The sequence below is a fragment of the Hippoglossus hippoglossus genome, chromosome 4, assembly GCF_009819705.1.
Source record: "Hippoglossus hippoglossus isolate fHipHip1 chromosome 4, fHipHip1.pri, whole genome shotgun sequence".
Taxonomy (NCBI): domain Eukaryota; kingdom Metazoa; phylum Chordata; class Actinopteri; order Pleuronectiformes; family Pleuronectidae; genus Hippoglossus; species Hippoglossus hippoglossus.
The window spans coordinates 23,304,066-23,325,607 of record NC_047154.1 but is presented as its reverse complement, the minus strand read 5'-3'; the positions used below and the strand labels follow the sequence as shown (position 1 = coordinate 23,325,607).

Sequence of the window (21,542 nt, the reverse complement as noted above, 5' to 3'; positions counted from 1 at the left end):
AAACCAGTGCTAATCTACTGTGGATACAAACAGTAAATTCAATGTCCGTGATCTCATTTATTCCAGTTTTCCAGCAAATCTCCCAGAAAACTGTGTGAATTCCTCTCAATGACTAAATGTGTCATGGCTGCTGATCATGCTGGTATTTATTTGGGCTTGTGTGAAAGGTAATCAGAGGGAATGTTATTTGGATGCTTCCTCCAGGCTCAGTGCTCGGGTGCAGGCCAAGGACGTGTGGTGGCAGGGCTGGATTGTGACTTTGGTGTGGTGGCCCAGGGTGAGAGAACAGAAACTCAGATCAGATCCCAGTTCATCAGAAACCATGTGTTCTAACAGCATTTCAAATCGAAATAAGAACCTGCTGGTACCAACTGGGACACATCTTCATATGCCTGTGAGATCAGTTCAAAGGAGAGAAGCTTTTTTACACATAACCCATGTTAGAACAAAAACTAAAAGAAGGATGAATCTTGGAGCCTTTAACTTTTAAAGCCCTGTAAGTAGCAACTTTCCCCAGGAGCGGAGAACTTCTCCACCATGACGTCACCCACTGGTTTGTGAGCTGCCATTCTGAAGCTTGGAGTTTGACATTTTGTTGAGCACCATCTTGTTTATTTTAGACCAGAAGTAAACATATTTGGCAGAGATCGAGGACACTGCACGCCCACCTACACCTGCAGCCTACAGCCATTGGACGATACTCGCTGTAAATGACATGCTTAATCATCTATTTGACTCTAAATAGGACCATATATTGCTAAATTAACATGGTGAAGTTTTGAAAAAGACATGAAACTAGAGATTGAGACCATAAACTCCTTCAGGAAAATCTTTACTGACATTAAATCAAGTGACAAGTTTTCTCAAAGCCTTCGATAGAAACCCAAAGTAGCAACAACAAACATTCCTGATTGGTTGAGTGCACCTGATTTTTATTTCAGCTAATCTATCTTTTGCACTAGCTCCTAAAAACGGTGTCCTTATATAAGTCGAGCATTTCAGGTGTTTTGAATCCTCCTTTTGTTACTGGTGCTCCTGGGACTAAAAGTTCCAGGTACGTTTGGTGGAAATGCGTCTTCCACCACCACTCAACTGTCATGATAAGGTATTTTTGACCCATCTAACCTGTCCTGGTATAGTTTGCCTTGTTGAAACCTGAAGGGAAAGATAAAACTGAAGGAATTGAAAAACAGTGCAAGTTGAAGTGCCAAATAAATCTTTTCCACAGAGGCTAAGCTGCCAGCTGTGATCTGGAGTTGATAAAACTCAGACCTCGCTACTGCCAGTTGGTCCCATCTTGATTGGCTTGTGGCATATGGTTCCCAAATGGTGCCCAATTAATTCCATTTAGCCATCAAGGTGCTGCCTCCACTTTGAGCTGTGCCTGTCTATATATATATATATACACTACTGCATGACTGTACACTGAACTGGGCCAAGAATAATGGGAGGAAGCAGTGGCCCTGTACTTCTGCAGAGTGGACAATTAATTAAATTGGGAAATACCCTCCAATTTGTATAACCCATATACACATATCTCAATTTTCCTCCTGGGTCTTAACGAGATGCAACATCCTCTCTGCCCTTAACTCTCGACTAGGAAGAGGAAAAAACTACTTTTGCTGTATTTTGTGATGTTTTCGTTGGGAGAACTTCAAAGATCTCTCTCTTAAAAATGCAACTGATTTCTCAATGCATATAAGATGCAAAGTCATACTTACATTTACAACTGATTGGCAGTTAAGTTTAACGTTTGATTTACACCCCGCAAAACTTTTATTTTGTAAGTTATATTACACTTTGTGATTACACTGCAGTGACTTTCTGATTGCTTGTAGTTGGAGCGCAATAAATTCCGCAACAACATTGCTGTAAAATCTTTACTAGCTCAGACGTTTCTCACAATTTTAATAGTGCAACAGCTTTTATTAAATCTCTGGTTTGGAACTGTAGTTACTAACAACTTAGACAGGACTTTACACACAAGTAGCCGCTGCATTTCAATCCTGGAGTCCGCTATAAACATTAGGCTCTTAGAAATAACAGTCTGGACAACGATGACATTTAAAGTTGTCGGCCAGCGTCTGTAACGCCACAAATAAATGCAAAGTTTGGAAGAAGGAGACAAAAAGAGGACGGACGGGGAAAAGGACAAAAGCCACTGCAGGAGAAAATGTCAGGAAGTTTCCAAGAGCGGCATTAAGACACAGACAGTATCACCACGTCAACGGGGACTGAGAGTGTATTTGAGTTGGAGAGTAATAAAGTTGCAGTTTATTTATGGTGGAGCTCTATGGTGCTTTAATGAAAACCTGTGAAATAATATATAGCTTTATATTAAAAAAAATGACTCAGAGACAAAGCAAACAAACAGCTGTACATTCTCAACGGGACGAAACAAATCCTAAAGGGAACCGTTGTTATCACTGGAGCATGTTTGCTTACATCCAAGAACTCAAGAACCGTCACATAGAGGAACACAACCAGTTTTAGTTTTAGTTCTTAGCAAAATAAGTGAAATTAGGACTCGGATCTGATTGACTTTGAGGAATTTCAACAAAATGTGGTGGATGAGGTGACTTGATAACTTAGGGCTGAGCAATAAGACAATAATTAGCAATACAACAAAAGTCAAGTATCGATATATTGCTCGTGAATTGTGTCAGCACAGTGAAGACGTATAAAACATGATGTGAACCTCAGATTTATAAAATGTTTCGCTGTTTATCAGGTTTAAAACCACAGCGTTCACTCAGGAGCAAAGATCAGTCTTTGAACTTAAAAAATAATAACTGGATATTTATCGTGATAACGGAAAGTTTTCAACTTCATATAATTTTTGTTTACATCGTCCAGCCCAATGTTTGCTAGGTAATGAAATTGGAATATCAGGGATTTAATGAAGGAGAACTGAAGCCACAAGTTAAAGTTTAACAACAACACAGACACAAAAACCACTCTGCTCTATTTTTCCAAATGAACGTTGAACATGATCATTTTCTGTTTTGTATTTTGCTGAATGAATGAAAAGTCCTCGTACTTATCATCTGAACAAACCCAAAATATATTATAATGATAGAACAAGAATAATAAACTTTGATTTCTACAGCACTTTTCAAAACAAAGTAGCAAAGTGCTTTACAACCTTGAAACAGGATAAAAACAAAATAACTCAGTAAAATCAAGCAATTTAAATACAAAGAATACTTACAAAGGTATAGAAGAAATAACAATCCTAACAATGAAGATATATATATTGTTAAATAATTCATTTTGTTTGCAGTTTTCACCTTTGTGGTTCAGACAAATCTCTACTTATTCAGCTGTTAGACTTTATTCTTTCAACTTCCCTAATTCACTTTAACACATCCTCTGCTCTTTCTGTTATTTTAAATCACTTTCACCTCCTTGTTTATGTTAAAAAGTACCAAATAAAAAGCTGTGACCGTATATTTCATTAACAGGACTGAACATATAGTTAAAGTCGATATATCTGGACCACAGATAGTTTAGTCACCGCATAGAAATCTTTAAACGACTCCAGCTGTTTTCAGTGGACGGGATGAAGAAGCAATTTAGAGCTAAAGCTGTGATGAGAAGCTTTTAGCTGCGTTTAGTCCAGGAATCAGACAATATTTACTCATGTAATTAGATTTATTGAGGGAGTGACTTCCTCGTATTAGGAGGATTTGAGTGGAGGAGCGGTGGAATTTAACCAGATAAAGAGTTTAAGAGCAGTAAATGTGCTGGTGGAGACCCAGAGGTGGCACATAAACATCACACAATGATCAATACCTGATCTTGCCCCCCCCACCACAGTTAATTTCAACCTACAGCCTCGGCTAATGTCTGTATTACTACTTCCAGAAAATGATTACTCGGGACGGATGAAGTGTTCCAGGCCTGTTCCAGCATAATTACAGTTCTTCTAATGAGCGATTATCAGTGTGGCCCACTGAAAAACACAGAGCGCTTAGATGTTAAAGCCTCCCATTAACATTTGGCTATAAATGTTAAATACTCTCGTTAACATTTAGCTATATGGAGAGAATTAATTAATCTCCATGTTTTCTTGGCAGGTCAAAAAAGGGGCTGAGTTAAATTTACTATTACAATAGAGAGCGCTGTTACATGAAGTGTGAGAGAGCGGCAGCGGGACACGACCGAGCGGTAATTAACGATGGGAGAGAAAGAGTAAAGGTCACACTCAGGGGAGAAGAGAGCAAACAGTTAAGAAAAGAAAAACGTCAAAGGTTTTGGACATATGAGATATAAGGTGGACTGAGGAGCACAATGAAGAAACGTACGTGTGCATAGTAGTACGATGGGATTGCAGAGGAGTTTTATTTCAATGAAAGAAAGATTTGAGAATTTTACGAAATCCATGACAAGGTGATTTCAGCTCATGATCGTGGACTTAAATTAATTTTACTTACTATTTAAAGTGTGTGTGACTATACGACAGAAAATAAGGACAAGCATAATAAGTCAGCTTTATTGTAATATTGACATTTCTTGATGAAATAATGAAACATGTTTTCATAAATTTACTTTTTAAAGTTCTTGTCATCAACACCTTAATCAGATTTTCTGCACCAAAGATGATTTATCTTTATCTGCTCAGAGAGTCGACTGCCAGGTTTGTTGTTCTACTTCCAAACTGCTTTTAATAGAATGTGAGATTTTACCGGAGAACTAAACTTGGGCTTGTTTTTAATTAACTCCAGTAGTTTACGCAAACAAAAACCTTCGTCAACATGGCGCTGCCATTAGTGTCTAGCTTACCCCTCCTCGACCTCTCAACCAGAGTCTTCTGTCCGATGGCCCCTGTTGACTCCCGAGTCAAGGCCCCTGTGTCCCCTGATCATTTTCAAAAAGGTGAAGGCAGGACCGACTCTCAGTGCCGGGGTATTTCCCAGTTTAATTAATTGTCCACTCTACACAACCACAGGGCCACTGCTTCCTCCCGCTGGTGTTGGCCCCCGTTCAGTGTACATGCAGTAACGTATAAAGGCACAACTCAAAGAGGAGGCAGCACCCCGATGGCTAGATTTGATTAACTGGGCACCATGTGGGAACCATGTGATGGGACCAACTGGCAGTGGCGGATTCCAAGCATGGGAGTTACATAACCTTGAGATCTCTGCGGGCACCTTGGCCTCTGATTAGAATCATCTTTTACCACTACAACTTGCACTGGTTTCTGGTTTCCGAAGAAAATTTGAGCTGGATCCTGAACTGGTCCAGACTGAATCATGACACTGTATAAAAAGATGGACGATATGAGAGCTCCCCAAAAGTAATGAAAAATAATCTTGATCGCCCCCTGGTGGCTGACTGCAAAAAAGCCCATAGACCCTACCTCCTCCATGTTAATGAATGGACATTTAGGTGGTTCTTATATCTTATGAAGTGTTATTTTTTCTGGGGAGTTTGGTTTAAATTAGTTATTTGAGGCTAATAACATGTGCAACGTCATGATTGGCAGCTGAGTCTAACTTGTTATTGGCCAAGCATGTGCATGACCTCGATACTGAGACTCCACACTATGATTACTACCTCGAAATAACAATAAAAGTGTGAGATAGCTGCACCCGTATTTGAGATATTTTAGCTTTATTTACATGATGTACAGTGGAAGGAAGTAGTGGCACTTTGTCCATCTTTATAAAAACATACGTATATAATATATATAATAAATATCTATTGACTGAATTAACTAACTTCACAAAAACATGTTGTACCTTGAGACTATACTGTGTTCTGCAGAAACTGGTCCAGTTGGTGATTGGCTTTATATCAGCGGCAATGACAGAGCCAAGAAATGAGGACAACAATTTCACTATCATGTTAATTCACTACAATGTGTTGGAAAGTGTTAAGAGGAGAAAGAAACTCACAATCACAGTCAATTATTAAAAAAAAACAACGCAGCGCTGGCTTATCTTCAATTTGCCTCAGTTGGTCAATTTACTCTAACAGTGGGAGTGAAAGAGAACGAAATCCCAGACTCCCTGATGATTCTCCGCTCTGGCACCACAGTCAGCAGCTGAGATCTGTAAAACGGAAAAATCTGCAAACCTCCAAAACCGCGCCGCGATAGCCCCTCGTAAAGCCCTGCATCAGCATCCAGCAGGGAGCTCCCTCCTGAATAGTTACTGTGGTTAGTGAATCACAACTCAGATTTATACCCCAACTGAGGAGAGGGGGCCCTGTGGAGTTTTTTTGATATAGTAGTCTCATATAATTCCAGTGCATTTCTATATATAATAGAGAGTTGGCGCCGTAGCTGCCGCCCTATGTATCAGTCCTCCCACCTTTCTTTTTTTTTGGTCTTCAGCAGTGTCTCCCTCTTTCCGTCTCCAGCGACCACAGAGGAATCTCTCCGGCTGTGGGAAGTCAGCTGAGGTTCCTCTTTGATGTTTTGTGCTCGGTTTCCTTTAGAGAGCCAAAGACTCTTTCCTGCACCATGAGAAGAAGATGCACCGCTGCAGCTCAAAGAACAGACGGAAAGAGTCTGAGTAAAGACCGGGCGAGACTGTGTGGACGAGAGCTTCTAGTTTGACCAATCACGTTTGAGCAGGATTTGGTTACCCACAGGTAAACACAGAGTAAAACCAGGTGGAATACATTGATTGATACTCTTTTTAATTAATCTGCATTTATGAGCAGGTAGCTGTTAATAGAAATCAGCCAAAATTTTGTCTGGACCTAAAACACTCAGGAAGTCACACCGTTTGTGTTTTGTTTAGAGGAATGTTCGGCTCATGTGAAGAAACAAGTCCGACTGTAAACTGTGAACAACAAACACAAGACGGAGTCAGATATCCGCTGTTTGCACCAGAAACCCCCCAAAAATTGGCCGTTAATTCATCATCAGACGATAATCAATTGTCTTGACTTTCTGTCGATCGCAAAACATCTGCTACTGATCTTCAGACGTTGTACAAGTGGACGTAGGCAACTGGACTTGCTTGTGTGTCACCTCTCGTCCAAGGAATTGAATATAATAACTATCAAGACCTGGAGGTCTGAGAATCTTCACAGACAAACTGCTACTGATCACGACTACAGCCCCTGTGCTGGGGAACTTCCATTTGCAAAGTGTGAGCGAGATGTGGCGTTCACAAGGTGAAACATTTGCTTCGTGATGTCACAGCGACCTTGACCGTTGACCACCAAAATCCAATCAGTTCATCTTTGAATATAACTGAAAGTTTCTATCAGATTTGAGGAAAGTCCCTCAAGGTTTTCATTAGATATCAAGAATATGACGGATAAACAAGGTGAAAACATAATGCAGCTATTGGCTGTCGCCCAATAGACACAATGGTGTAATAAGACTTTAAGAATCTGAAGACCTTGATGTGTCTCATCCCTGTAAATTAAGATCCTAAAGTTGTTGAGTTTATCCAGATAAATATATGGTGGTTATTCTGCCTTGTGTTCAGCCAAACAAATAAAGAAACTCATTCAAAGTGCACTGAGTGAGCCCTTTGAAAACCTGGACTCATCAAGCGTGACTGGATTGCATCACTGCCTCCACCTGCAGCTCAGGCCAAGAAGAAATGATGTGAAAGGACTTTATGACTAATGTTTGATTACAGTCTGGGCAATGAATCCCAGGTAATAAATTCAGGCAAATCATAAAGTTAAAACACTCGGGCGTCCCTGTGTGCAAACTGCTGTGTCGAGCAATGAGCAGAGCGCCGATTATTCATGACAGCGTAGGAATGAATCTTACTTGAAATGTGTCGGCACTGCAAGAAGTGAAATATTTAAGTTGGACAACGGACAAAAGGCAATGATCGCTTCTCACCTTCTCTCCTGTTGACTTTAGCAAACACTGGTCCATGGCTGCTGGACAACTGGGAGGAGCTTCTGAAGGACGATGGAGGCAAACTGGACACCAGTGGGCTGTCACATGCTTCTGTTGACCGGTCACAAAGGAGAAAAGACAAGGATCAAGGTTAAGAATCTTGCGTTATAATGATCTATCCTGCTGCAATGTTGATAACCATACAGATATGTTTTCCTCTAAATAAAATGATAAACCTGAGTTGAAGCAGGCGACAGGAGCAGTTGACTTTGCTCCAGAAGAAGAAAAGGGAATCAGACACGTCAGTAGAGACCTTTTCATGCCTCAGACACTTTGCCGCTGATGAATGTCAAGGACGAGAAATGTCTAAATCTGAATAAGCAACTCGTGAAAGGCGAGGATCTGTAAAAATGTGTCACTGCTGCAATGTGTAATGAGATTTTAAAGGTAAAACTGACTTTCTTCCTATTTTTCAGTAACTTTTTACTCTATATACCTGACATTTGTAAAACTATGACAAACATGTGAAAGTTTCATTTTGCATTTGGTGATATATCTACTACTAGTATCGACAAATCCTCTAAACCACATTACAATATACTGTCGGTCATTAAATCCAATAATCTGACACTTGTATGTTGTGACAATGTGATGATAAAGGTTTGATTTGGTTTAGCCACAAAATCAACATGGTTAGGTTTGTGGTTTGGCTTTATAAAAGTAGTAATAGGTAGTAATTGTAATTTAATGTTTTTATAACTTGTTGATTACTTACATTTCATAAACTGATTTGTTCAAACTTTAAATTTGAGGCTTGACGCCCACTGCTTAGTATGAAGTGCTTTAAATGGTTGACAGGACTTGAAAAACTCTAAATAAATGCAGTCCATGTGGTTTTATTGTAATAAATCAGTGTTATTACCTCATTGCAAATGTTTCCGAACTCTGTTAGTGTAGAATAAACCCTCTTTCATAATGGATGTTGTTCTTTCCACCGGAGCCGGTTCTTGTCTTCTGCTCTGACAAGGCTTCAGCTGAGATTACTTTGTCAACATTATGGTACTTCGTTCCCAGCACAGAGGGACTTTCATTACCTGAGACTATAAAGCGCAGTCTGTCACAGTATTGAATAGGCTGTCATATCCACCCAGGGCTCACCCAGTCTCTGCTGTCTGCAGACACCCCAGACTTTGTGTACTTCTATTCAAACTCAGGTACTTATACTGCATCTTCAAACTTATTTAACCAATTCCAAAAGTATTTTTTAAAAGTAACATTACAGCTGTGTATCTTATTGTGTCATCAGCAAAGTAATGTTGGGAGCAGATCGACAGTGTTCAATCCATTCTTTATACTTTTGCTTTTATGTCTTTGTTTTTGCAGCGGCTAAAAGTAAATTAACTTCAAAAAACCATTTAATGATCTCAGAGCATAAAATACAGGAATGCATCACACCTGAACTGTTACCACTGCACTTAAAGCAACCTGTGAAGAGGTAAGTTGATGCTAATGGATTCATAATGCTGCCGTTTCTTCATCTCCGTCCAGCCGCGGAGGCCTGAGGCCGCCAGAGACACAGAGCAAGTGCAAAATGGAGTCGAATTAGTTTAGAGAGGATACAAATCTCGGAGGATAACGTGTTATAAGAACGTGACCTCGGCGGATAAAGCTCGATAGAAGAAGCAGGTATTTGAGCAGGGGAGGTTGAGTTTCCTTGGCGGAGTCGTGACATATAAAATGTGACTGTGACAAAAAAAGGTGAAGCACAATCACAGAAATCCAAGAGGAAAGGGAAGGTTAAAGGTTGCTGTACTGCGAGCCACTGCCCGGGGAGAGACATGGATCTACGAGGCAGTTTTTAAACAAAGCTACAAGGAATCCACGAATCCTTTGGTAAATCTCTGACAGCTCATGAAATCTGCAGCAGAAGGGAACTAAACACCAAGTGGCACTGATACAGCCCACAGCCGCCAGAACCTCATCTGACACCATTCTGTGTTAGCTCTTTTAAATCTAACGTTTCTGGATGGGTAAACTATAGTGTTATAGGATGTAGTACAAGCACCGGCTCTCAGCGCTGTACCCAGAGCTATATGTGGATCCTGTTATAATTAATTCTGGGTGGTAATTCAATATTATCCCATGAGAGAAAAACCATTTAACACCTTAAGATCTTGACTTGTGAACCCAGAAGACATGGGAGCACTTTAGACACCAGCTGGTAGAACACCGTCAGTGTCAAGTGAGATGGGATCAACTGAGTCTGAAGTCTACGAGAACAATATGTACTTGGTGGAAATAGCCGAAGTAAACCCTGAGATATTATATCTTTTCACAATTCATTAATCTCATCATATATTCAGGGCAGATTTTTTGTAATCAGAAACACTTTTTTCTTTCTTATCCCATTTCTTTGCCTCTATGCTTTTGAGACACATTTTTAAAAAGCTATTGTCACAAACGGTCCAGTTTCATAACCTCTCAGGTGGCATCAAGTTGAGCTGGTTTGTGTAATATAATGGATATGAACAAAAATACATATGAAAAATAACAATGGAAATCACAGATCGGCGGAACCATCAAACCTGTAATTTCTGGGTTTTTGAGACGCTGGCCGGCACATTCAAAGTAAAAGCGTCCTAAACATGAAAATCAACCTACAACGAAAACAGTAAAAGGAAATGACACATTTAGGATCCCTCTCTACTGACCCAACAGCCTCCCTGTCTTGTGTAAAGCTGTATAAACTGTAGTTGTCAGCATCTATAAGCTTTCGAATGACGTGCATGAATACGAACAATATTAACGTAGAGTACGGACAGAAGGCTCCAAACATTTCTGTATACGTATTTAACGTTGAGCATGAATGAGCCACTTGTTTTGTTTCTTAAATAACTGTGAGCCACATAAGGTTATAGATTTCACTCTAAAAAACAGACTCAATGACATTCAAATTAAAATACCAGATATTTAGCTCTTGATGGCCAGTTTCCAAAATACTTCATATGTAAATTAACTTTTTATGTTGTCACCTACAAGTTAAATCCCCATTATAATCTCGATTTTGTGGCTAATAGCAAACTAACAGTGTTCATGTGAGGGCAGTCCGACAGTGACTGATGAGGACGGTGCTCCTGCTTCGGCTGCAGACTGGAACCCGACAGTCTGACCACTTAACGGAGACTCTCTGCTGCTCGTCTCGTCGTTTAACAATGAGAGAAACGTTCCTTCCTCATTTCCAGCCTCTCATCTGTGTGTTGGTGACACAACAGGCAGGCCAGTGATTCTGCTGACTCTCAGCATCTGAGACCTCCTGCTAGACAATGACTCTACATTTAGAGCACACTGGCACATAAACCATTTTCTGCAACATAATCAGCCAGGTTTTCTCCCCGTGAATACGAGGCTTTTAGTTTCCTCTGAGATAACTGCAGCATCTTACCTTAATGCACCTGATCGGCAAAATGAATGATAAAAATAAAAAAACGCAATGCAACAAGCAGCAAGTGCAGCGTTTATCTGAATTGTACAAGGTTTAACACTTGATGTGATGTCAGCACACACACTGAGAGCTCAATCAAACAAGCGACAATAAAATAATGAGAAAGAAAACAAACATTAGTAATGAAAAAGAAAAATCTTCCACGTTGTTATATGTCACTCTTATGCAGATGTGCGACAATTGCTGCAGGTTACATCACTTCTGCTAATGGACCCATGAGGAGACATGTGGAGTGTGATGAGCACATCGTTAAAGGTTCCTATTAGCAATTCAAAATAGGGACGAGACATTGAAAGACACTTTTCTTTGCAGACACTCACTGGGAGGATATTAAGTCCCACTGTGTATGAAATAGAATGTTCTTCCTTCTTTTGTTTTTGCCTCGATCCTTTTTTGGCTTAGGGTGGAGAGGAAGTGAAAATGACAAAAGCTTTGTTCAGGACGATGGAGTTTATGCAAGACTCTAAATTAAGTGACAAAAGTGCAATTTCAAGAATGACGCTGTTACGATTAGTGTCCTAAAAGGAAGAAACTGAAGTTTGACTGCCGGTAGGAAATGGAAAACAAGCGGTGTTTTCCTACGTCTAAGTTTTGACATTTTGTCGACCCCATCTTGCTGATTTTGTGGCTGAGTAGCGTCAAAGCTGCAGCGTGAAACTTTTCAAGTGGATCATTTCACTTTGAAATCAGATTTTCCTGATGTCTGGCTCCTTTCTTTAACGTGTGAAAATCCTGTCCGCGGTGAAAAGAAGAACTAGACTGGTGCTCAGAAAGCTGATTCCTCGGCTGAGGATGAAACCCAGATCTGCTCCAAACTTTTTTCTTTCGTGGTTCATTTCCTACCCCTCCACTAAATTGCATGGAATTTGGTTCAGTAGTTCTCCAGTAATCCTGCTGACATACGGAGAAAACACACAAACAAACAGAAATGAAACAACTAATTGCAAACACTCGTACATATCAGTCCCCAAAATACTATTTTGTCATCATGATCCATTAATTGTTCTTTGGAGATTTTACAGCTTATATTTTGGCCCATGTTTCATCCGTCAACCAACTTTCATGGAAATTAATTGGAGTCGTTTTTGTGAAATCCTGCTGACAAACAAACAAATAAACAAATGGACAGAGGAGAAAACATAGCCTCATTGACACAGGTAATAAACTATGAATTATTTAGATTCATTACTGTTATTACACTAATGTGCTTTGCATGATCTATAAATAAAACTATATATTTAAAAATGACAGTTTGTGGATCTTCACCAAGTTGCTCCGACTCTTCCTCCGTCTTCACGGTGGAGGTGGAAGCCACGATACTGACTCACCTTTCAGACGCAGGTTAACTACCCTTCACTACCCACAGGTGATCTCTGTTTTATCATGTGACTTCTAAAACCAGTTGGTTACTGATGAGGGTTCAAACTAATGTCTTTATTCTCTATTCAATGCTGTAAAAAAAATGAAATATAAATGGCTGAATACATTTTATAGGCCTGTTTCTTTTGTGAAAGGACACCATTTCCACTTTTAGTTTCACTTTCAGCTCCTGTTTTATATTTTTGAGGTTTTCTGCTGATGTGGTTGAAGGACAGTGAGTCCTGCAAAGAGAAAACCACTCACTTCCCCAAGGTCTCTCCACTCGTATCCTAAATAATAGCCCACTCTGATAAATGCCTCTTGTAAAAAAAAAGAACATTCAGAGTTTCTTTTACAGTCGTCACCTTCTGATCTGGTACAATTACATAACTGGGCTAAAACTGAACTTGTGTAAAAAACCTGCCTGAACAGAAAATTGGGAACTGACGAAAATTACATAAAAAATATCCAGGGGACATATTTATAAAGTTCAGTGATAGTTGTTTTTTAAGTTTTTGTTTTAAGAATTTCCACTCATCATAAAACTAGACCCTGAAGCATCTAACCTTCACGAGAGCTCAAGTGAGAAACTGTTATAAGTAGGGAGGAGGCTCAAGAGTTTCTTAAGCAGAGGACAAAGTTGTGTTATTTAAGATTACTTTGTTATCAGAAAGTAGTTTAGCAACTTTGTGCGAAGAGTTTGTGAGCTGCAAACTCCCCACTCGTTTCAGACTGCAACACTAAGCTAACTACATTATGAATTCTGACTGGTGCAGTATAACCAAAGGAAATTAGGTGTAAGGTACCTTTAACTTGGTAAGTACAATGCTACTATATATGACAGGAATGATTTAACGATTTAAATCCGTTATATTCAGATTTTTATTTGAATCTGCACCAAAATACACAGACAATTAGATATAAATCCCCTAAATATGCCTGATTTTTTTTCATCAGGATCCATGAAAGTGTCAAAACATGCACGAATGCACAAATCTCCCTGATCCGGATCCACACCCAAATTTAATAGTGTTTTCCCGACCCATAATGCATCTTTCCACCAGGTTTCGTGGCAATCCATGTGGTAAGTTTTGAGCAATCTTGCTTACAAACATAGACACAGACACATGGAAACACAACCTTCTTGGCGCAGGTACATCAGATCAATGTCGTCAGGAATTGAGCCTGATGATGAAGTTAGAATCGACCACTTGAGAATGCAACAGGCTGCTGATTGAATGCACCACCTGGCGACCGCAGTAACTGACCACCGGGGGCATGCTGGGTCAGGCTAAATGCTAAACCCTGAAATCCTCATGGCGGACACTTCAGCTGGGGCTTCTCAGATCACTTCTATTGTCAGTGAGGCGTGCTCCACCTTTCTACTGTTTGTGATCATCTCTGACCGCGGAGCTCTCCCACCTCAGGGTTTGGAAACTGGGCAGCGAGCCCAGAGAGGCTGAGTGGGCCGGTTCTATTCTGCATGGAGAGTGAAGAGCAGTGAAGTTGGATTTACAGCTCATTGTGGAGGACTTAACGGTGCACAAGACTCATTGAGTGATATTTAGACTGGCTGTTTGATTTGTGTGGCTCAATAAGGACTTGTGATTATCAATCATCAATAATCAGTTGTACGCGCAGGCTGTAAAATGCCCGAGTGGAATTTATTGGTTGTTTTCCGTGAAGTTCTCACCTCTCACCTTATGGCATATAGACGTTTAAATGCCAATGCGAGCGGAAGCCTAAAGACGTGCTTGAATTCAATAGTTTAATCATTTATGAATGAGCATATAACATTAAAACAAACAATAATGTCTCGTGCATTTTACAAACTTGTTTTTATACTTTAATCTGAGTAGAATATCTTTTGAGTAACAGTAGTTTTATTGAAGTTTACATTTCAAATACGGTTTCCCCATCCCTGGTTATTGTCGTTCTCAAATAACAAAGCAATTTACATGTTTCCACTCTATCAAAGCATTTTATTTTTCAAAACACAATAAGGAAACTGCCATTGTTCTGACACATTCCATATGAATTTAGTTTTGCTCACAGATTGTTGTGTGGGAGAGAGACGATATCTATATATTCAAAAGAAAGCTCTGAGGTTTTCCTCATGAGAGAAAATAGGGGATCTAAAAAAGTGCATCTACTTTTATTAGGACACTTGTTTTAATGCCTAACGTTTACGGAGCCTCAGCACCTGCCCTGATCCTCACCAGGACCTCAGAAATGGCGTTTTGCCTCATTGCCATCAGGCTCTGGTCCTCATAAGGGCGACTAGTCCCCGGCAAGGTTGGTGTTTGTACTGGAAAATGCCCCAAAGACGAGAACAAAAAAACCACACAGACACATTCACAGAATCGCAGACACACACAAAAGAAAACCCAGCGATGGGTGAAATGAGAGGAGAGAAGAGGGACACAGCTTGACTTAAAGATGGTGGACGACCAGAATGAATGTCCACACAGAGCACCGCAGTAAACTCACCACTCTTTTGTTTTGTGCATAGCTCTGTGTCCCCTCCACCTACTGGACTATTTTCTATTCTTTTTCTTTCTCATTTCCCAGACTCAGTTGTATTTGCTACCTTGTTCTTTCCTAACTACCCAGAGCTTGTGACCACGGTGAGGGTTGTAATGTAGATTGACCAGTAAATTGAGAGCTCTTTCTGTTCTGGTGCAATCTACACATTACTGCAGTCACTGCACCGACCCGCCTGTTCAACTCACGTTCCATCATCCCCGCAGGAAGCTGGAAAGCGTAAAACAGTGGATGGATGGAAGTTCATTTTTGTCATTGGTCTTTGAGTCCTCAAGGTCATCAGTTCTTCTGAACTACCCTCGTACTCTTTCTTCTAAATGTACTAGAGAAATGGGCTCTAGAGACCGAGGCACTGACAGGTCGCAGGCATATTATTTACAAAATATAAAGTCATCATTGGACATTAATCGACGCTGCGTTAGTAGCTGACGTCCACAGTTTCCACTTTCCTGCTGCATCAGAGAGTGACAGTGAACAGTGACCTCAGCACAACGTGGCCGATTCCTGGACCGATAACAAGTCCGCTGATACAATGACAGGGCCATTTGATGAATGGATCTGTTTTTAGGGAGGCAGACATCCACCGGGGAATCGGCCTCGGGCAAACACGAAGTCCCACAGGTCACAAAGGCAAATGGATTGAATGCAGTTCTCTGTCACTTTTATCACTTAACTACTCGCCCCTGGATTAATAAATCTAGAGTCAAGACTGGCAGCTCCAGGCGCACACAAGCACTTTGTGTAACCTTGACTTAATCGCAACCTCTTCATGACTCCACTTCCACTCGACGCCTTTTCATAAATGACACTAAAAAGAGAAAAAGTATGGCTGATTTATCCTCAACTACTTTGCTCTTTTCCTCCTGCTGGTTCTCAAAGACTCCATCGTCTCGTGAAGCATAAAGGACAGCACGGTTTGCAAGGGGGGGAAGAAATGCCTCACACATTCACACTAAATTGATTTTATTCAGAGGTTTATGTACTCTCAGTGCAAACCACCAGCTCATAGAAAAGTAATAAATTCTGATGAGACAAGGCTGCTCGCATATGAACCAGGGAGCTGGGCGTAAATTCAAATCAACTCCTCTCCCTGAATATATATTTTTTACCAAATATTTTCTGTCTGCCACTGGACTGGAAGAGACGTATTTCCAGCGCTCGGGAGAAAATAATGGCACCATAAAGACCCCCCCCGTCAGTCTGAGCCGGTTAAATAATCAAACACCTCTAACCAGCCCACAGCCGCCGAAGTCGCCGAGAGAGAGGAAAGAGCAGGAGGCAAAATGAAGTCATTTGTTTAGATTCCTGAAAGGTCTTAAGTTTACCTGACAAATGACCTCATGCCCAAAGGCAGCAACACTTTAATGTTGTTTTACCATTACAACAAACAAACCCTCAGACGGCACCGACTACTTATTATGTCTTTTATGTATAAAGTCTTGTTAGCACTGCTGCTTTATTTTCTCACCTAACACTGTCCATTCAGCGGTTTTCAGACTTGGACTTTGGAAAATGTCCTGAACATTGGCTCCGGAAAATGTTTGTCTATCAAATGTAATGATTACAGCCTGGGATTCTTCTGTCAGACGCCTTCACGGTAACAGGAAAATGTCCAGAACGTCCAGATGAGGTGTGACACCTGTGTAGAACAGCAGGAGGCGCTGTTTGTGTACAGCACATAGACACTGGCCCTCATCGGCAAAAGCTCTCAAATCTCCTCGTCTCTCCAAGTTGACATCTTCATCGCCGCCTCTAGTGTAAGATTCATCCTGCGATATTTGCATTCTTTCAGTTTCGCATCCGTTGCACTAGAAAAGTCATCGACACGCCCACCTGCTGGCTGCGGAAACCCAAACTAGGGTTTACAGCTTTTTCCCTCCACACCTGTCGAGCTCAGGTTTATTCTTGTGTCCTTTTGTATTAACATTGTTTAGAAAGCGGCGGCTGTGGCTCAGGAGGTTGAGCTGGTCGTCCAATAACCAGAAGGTCAGCGGCTTGATCCCAGTCTACCCAGCTTATGAGTGTCCTTGGGCAAGATACTGAACCCCAAGTTCCCCCTGCAGGCGATGTGTGAGGTGTGTGAGAGAGAAAGTGCTCCCCCATCGATTCACCTCAAGACTGTGTGTGAATGGCAATACCTGTACAGTAAAGCTCTTTGAGTGGCCACAAGACCAGACAAGTTTAAAGGAAGGACGGCTGCCACTCTTGAGAACATCTACAACTTTTGCCATCATTCATGTTCACGATGGCTCAACTACACTGAAAAAAACACCACTGACATTGCAGTGTTTGCCGTTGTTTTGACGTGTATCTGAGTTATTTAAATTTGTCACCTCTGGGTTCGAGCTTGGCTGAAACACAGAGAATCCTCACAGTCTCTACAAAGGCCACGTTCTGCTGAAAAGAACCAATTCTTACAAACACATATCAGGAAACACAGTTGTTTTATGTTTAGGTCCGGACACACACACACAGTCCCTTTGCGAATCCAGTTAATTATGGAGATAACACACAATGCACATTTACAGTCAGTCCTTTCCGGAAGCTGTTCATCGTTTTTGCACTTATTTGTTTATAAAACGTAATTTAATAAATGGCCGTGTGATGAATGAAAAAAGAGCCTAATGAGAAGGAAGTTCAAACTCTGCATGTGGTCCCTCACCTCTTGGCCCAGTTACTGGATGAAGTGCAAGTTGGATTGTCGGTTTCAACAAGAGAGGGATTATCAGACGTCTGCTTCCACATGTTCAACCGCCCATTTGTGTCAACGTGAGAGGACTCCTGCCCTCCACGTGCAACACTTGATGAACGACGTGTCAGTTGGTTACTGAGCTGAAGCCTTTTCATTCTACACTCTATGGGTCGATTTCCAGTTTGGTCCAAGTCTGGACCAGTGCCGGATCTGAAACCAGCCAACGGGTTCTGGCAAATTAAAAAGCAGCCCTTCATCAGTAACCTGTGCCGACGGCGTCTCGGCTTATTGTGTTAGCGATAAACGATATGATGTGATTAATATAAGCCGTGCACAAGTCACTGCTGACACAAGATCATTTCAGAGCGGTGTGCACGTTGTGTCTACAAAGTTTATTTGATTTTTCTTGAGAGAAGACGAAGCAGCTAAATGTGAGGAAATTAAAAGTGTCTCTGCTTCTTCTCATGTTTATTGGTGATTGTGAAACCATCTTAGAGGTGCATTAGCGCCATCAAGTGGACTGGAGTCGCTACTCTCTCATTCATAGGGGCTCTCTCTCTCTCTCTCTCTCTCTCTCTCTCTCTCTCTCTCTCTCTCTCTCTCTCTCTCTCTCTCTCTCTCTCTCTCTCTCTCTCTCTCTCCATTCAGGAGCGTCTGCTACCTCAGGTGTGACACCTAGTGGTAAATTTGGTCTGGTCGTTTTTTTGGTATAACACAGGACCAGTTTGAAAATGTTTACACTGACCCAATCCTGTTTCACTGCCCAGGAATTAAAATCTGGATTAATGACTGATACACAGTATACACAGTATGCTGCAGAGCAAAACACACTATGGGAAACACAGCAAAGGTTTTGTGTTGGGCTCCACCCACTGAGGCGTTGCACCGATGACTTAATCTGGGTATCGATCGATTTTAGTCCATAATTATTAATACGTCCCATTTTGTTATGCAAATGTTGTCTTTGCAAACAATCAACACAACTGGGAACCAACAATGTCCATAATGCATCAATCCTTTTTCTCTATTACCACCAGCAGCTACAGCCACCATGCGTTCATCCGTTCAGTCATTGATTTCACAACTTTCTCTTATAGCTGATTAACAATGTGAGTGCGAAAGCATCGGATCCATTAGGGTCAGTACTGATTTTTGTTTGTTTCTTTTGTCGACGTGCCCACAGGGATGTCACGTGATAGACTCTTATTGACAACATCAGTCCGTGGGAGTGCGGTAATTACAGTGGGGGGGGGAAAGGGCTCATTTCACTGAGCCACTACAATTGTGCAGCTACTGGAACTATTTGTTGAAGCCTCCCTGGAGGAGAATGCCTCATATGCATACAGGGACGTCCATCTATTGATCTATCCCACTTGTTGCAGGGTAAAATATCAATTTGCTCTCGTGCAGCAATCAAATAAGCATTTTTGTGATTTCTCCCTAAATCCTCCTCCTGCACAAGAAGCCACTTTTCAGGATGTTTTCTGAGGATAATCCTGGAGCTGAGGAAGGAGCTGCAGCCTCCTCCTGTGCGGCTTTGCCCACATTTTCCACAGACAGACCACAGAGACTCTCCTCTCTCTCTTCTCTCTCTCTCTCTCTTGAGGGAAACATCAAATGCTGGAAAAGCCAAAATGGGAACGAGCAACTTGTGGGATTCGCTATCTCTGAAATAACTTGACAGCTGTAAATCCCCCAAGAGGACGTGTGCTCCCCTTTCAGCAACAAGACCTCACGGTGGTCGGGTCAGTGCCGCCCCACGCAGCCCACTGTTTAATTCACCAGATTCACAGAATAAACTGAATGAGCTGCGGCACCATTTCCCCAAAACTGGAGAAACAAGTCGCAGACCAACATCAAGACAGTAAATACATACAACAAATACAGACGACAAATTACCCCCAAAAAATAAAGGGAAAATTAAAGCTCAGGGTTTTTTTTTAAGACTTCAGTTTATCATTATTATATTAAGTTTTAAAAAATCGTACTTTTTGTAATTTTTTTTATGCAAAATTACCAAAGTTGCAGATTTGTTGGTGTTTTCTAGTTGAAATCATTGTAAACTAAACATATTTGAGACTATGGATTATTATCTATTGTCTATTATTATTGATCAACTTGTAAAATAATGAATTCTTAGAGTCTTAAACATATTTCTGCCTCGTTTTGAATCTATTCTAGCAGTGAAATGAAGTCCTTTCTGTGTTTATCATCTTTTTATCATAAATTGCAGAAGGTAAATTGATGACAATGATTTTCTATTTGTCACTTTGCAGACAGTAAAAAGTCATCAGCAGCAGCAGCAGCAGCAGCCCTGTGCCACACACAGCCCCCCCCAGGTGTTAGTCCAGACCCTCAGAGCTGAGTGATAATAAACCGTGGGGGTCCCTGTCAGTAACCCCCCCCCCCCCCCCCCCCCCTCTCTCTCTCTCCAGGACGCGCACGGAGCCGCTCACCTTGCGCACCTGTCCCACAGGAGCCGAGCAGCAGCAGCAGCCAGGAGCCGATAAACGCAGTAATCCCAGCGACTCCTTGACTCCCCGCAGGCATGTTGAAGCGACGGGACACCGCAGAGTGTAATCCCGCCTGTTGGAGGAGAGACAGTCCCGTCCTCCTCCTCTTCTCTGCTCCTCTTCTCCTGCTCGCGTCTTCCCTCTGCTCTCCTCCAGCTCCGCTCCGGACGCGCTGCAGTCAGTCAGTCGCCCCGCTGGCACGGTGCGGTGGAGGGGCCGGTACCCAGAGGATGAGGAGGGTGAGGACGAGGAGGAGGAGGAGGAGGATGCTGCCACACCGCCAGCCCTCTGTGAAGTGATGGGAGGAAGAGAAGGAGAGAGTGGAGGGGGGAAAAGGGAGGAAGGAGGGTTTCAATGAGAGTTAGCGTCGCAGGTCCGAGTCCTGCGTCACTGAGATGCACAGAGCGCGCAGAGTTCCTGGAGGGGGGTCCCACCTCTGGTCCCACCTCTGGTCCCACCTCTGGTCCCACCACAGCGCTGACAGCGGGGGTTCACTCACTGCAGCTGCACACTACAGGTCTCAGTCTTCTGAAAGTAACTCTCACATCTCTGTGCACGAGTCCAGGGACAGAGATACAGAGGATTAACTGATGGGCAGATGCTGAGCTTTGTGAAAGGGCTCCTATAGAAGCCATAGCTACCCAGATTAAAACAATGGCAGTCACTTTGTCTCTTTAGTGTCTCCTTGACTTTATTTTATGTCTTTTTTGTCAATTTCTGTCTATTTGTAGTGTGTCTCTCACTCTTTGTGGTTATCTTGTGGTCATTCTGCCCCGGACCACCTGAACCCTGCTCAGTTCATCAAGTAATCCATCAACCCACCAATCAATCTTCACAAGTGACACGATTCTGTGACAGGGAATGGAACAGCTCTTATATAAGCACGCCAGCAAAGGATCAAATATTGTTCCCATCTTCTCCTCATTGTGTTTGCTCATTGTTACGTTTCTCTAGAATATTGTAAAGTCCTGACCTCACTGCGTGAAGAGCCTTGAGGAAATGCATGTTGTGATTTGACAGATTGTATTGAATTTTGTTTACTTCTTCCTCATTGAAAAAGAGTCTGTAAGTGTTTCTGTTAACTCTTAAGTCGTGATGTCACATGTCCATGGG

The 21,542-nt window shown here is 41.7% G+C and overlaps 1 protein-coding gene across 1 annotated transcript in view; it reads right to left on the bottom strand.

Annotated features, from left to right (window-relative positions):
* LOC117759899 (contactin-associated protein-like 4) overlaps positions 1–20,837 on the bottom strand; it is a 72,128-nt gene extending 51,291 nt beyond the window's left edge. The window contains exons 1-2 of the mRNA XM_034582394.1: positions 20,373–20,837; positions 7,820–7,930 (exon numbers count right to left, since the gene is read on the bottom strand). Of these exons, the coding sequence (XP_034438285.1) occupies positions 7,820–7,930; positions 20,373–20,466 (205 nt within the window). The 5' untranslated portion in view covers positions 20,467–20,837. The remainder of the gene's footprint in view (positions 1–7,819; positions 7,931–20,372) is intronic.
* Between the last annotated feature and the right edge of the window lie 705 nt (positions 20,838–21,542).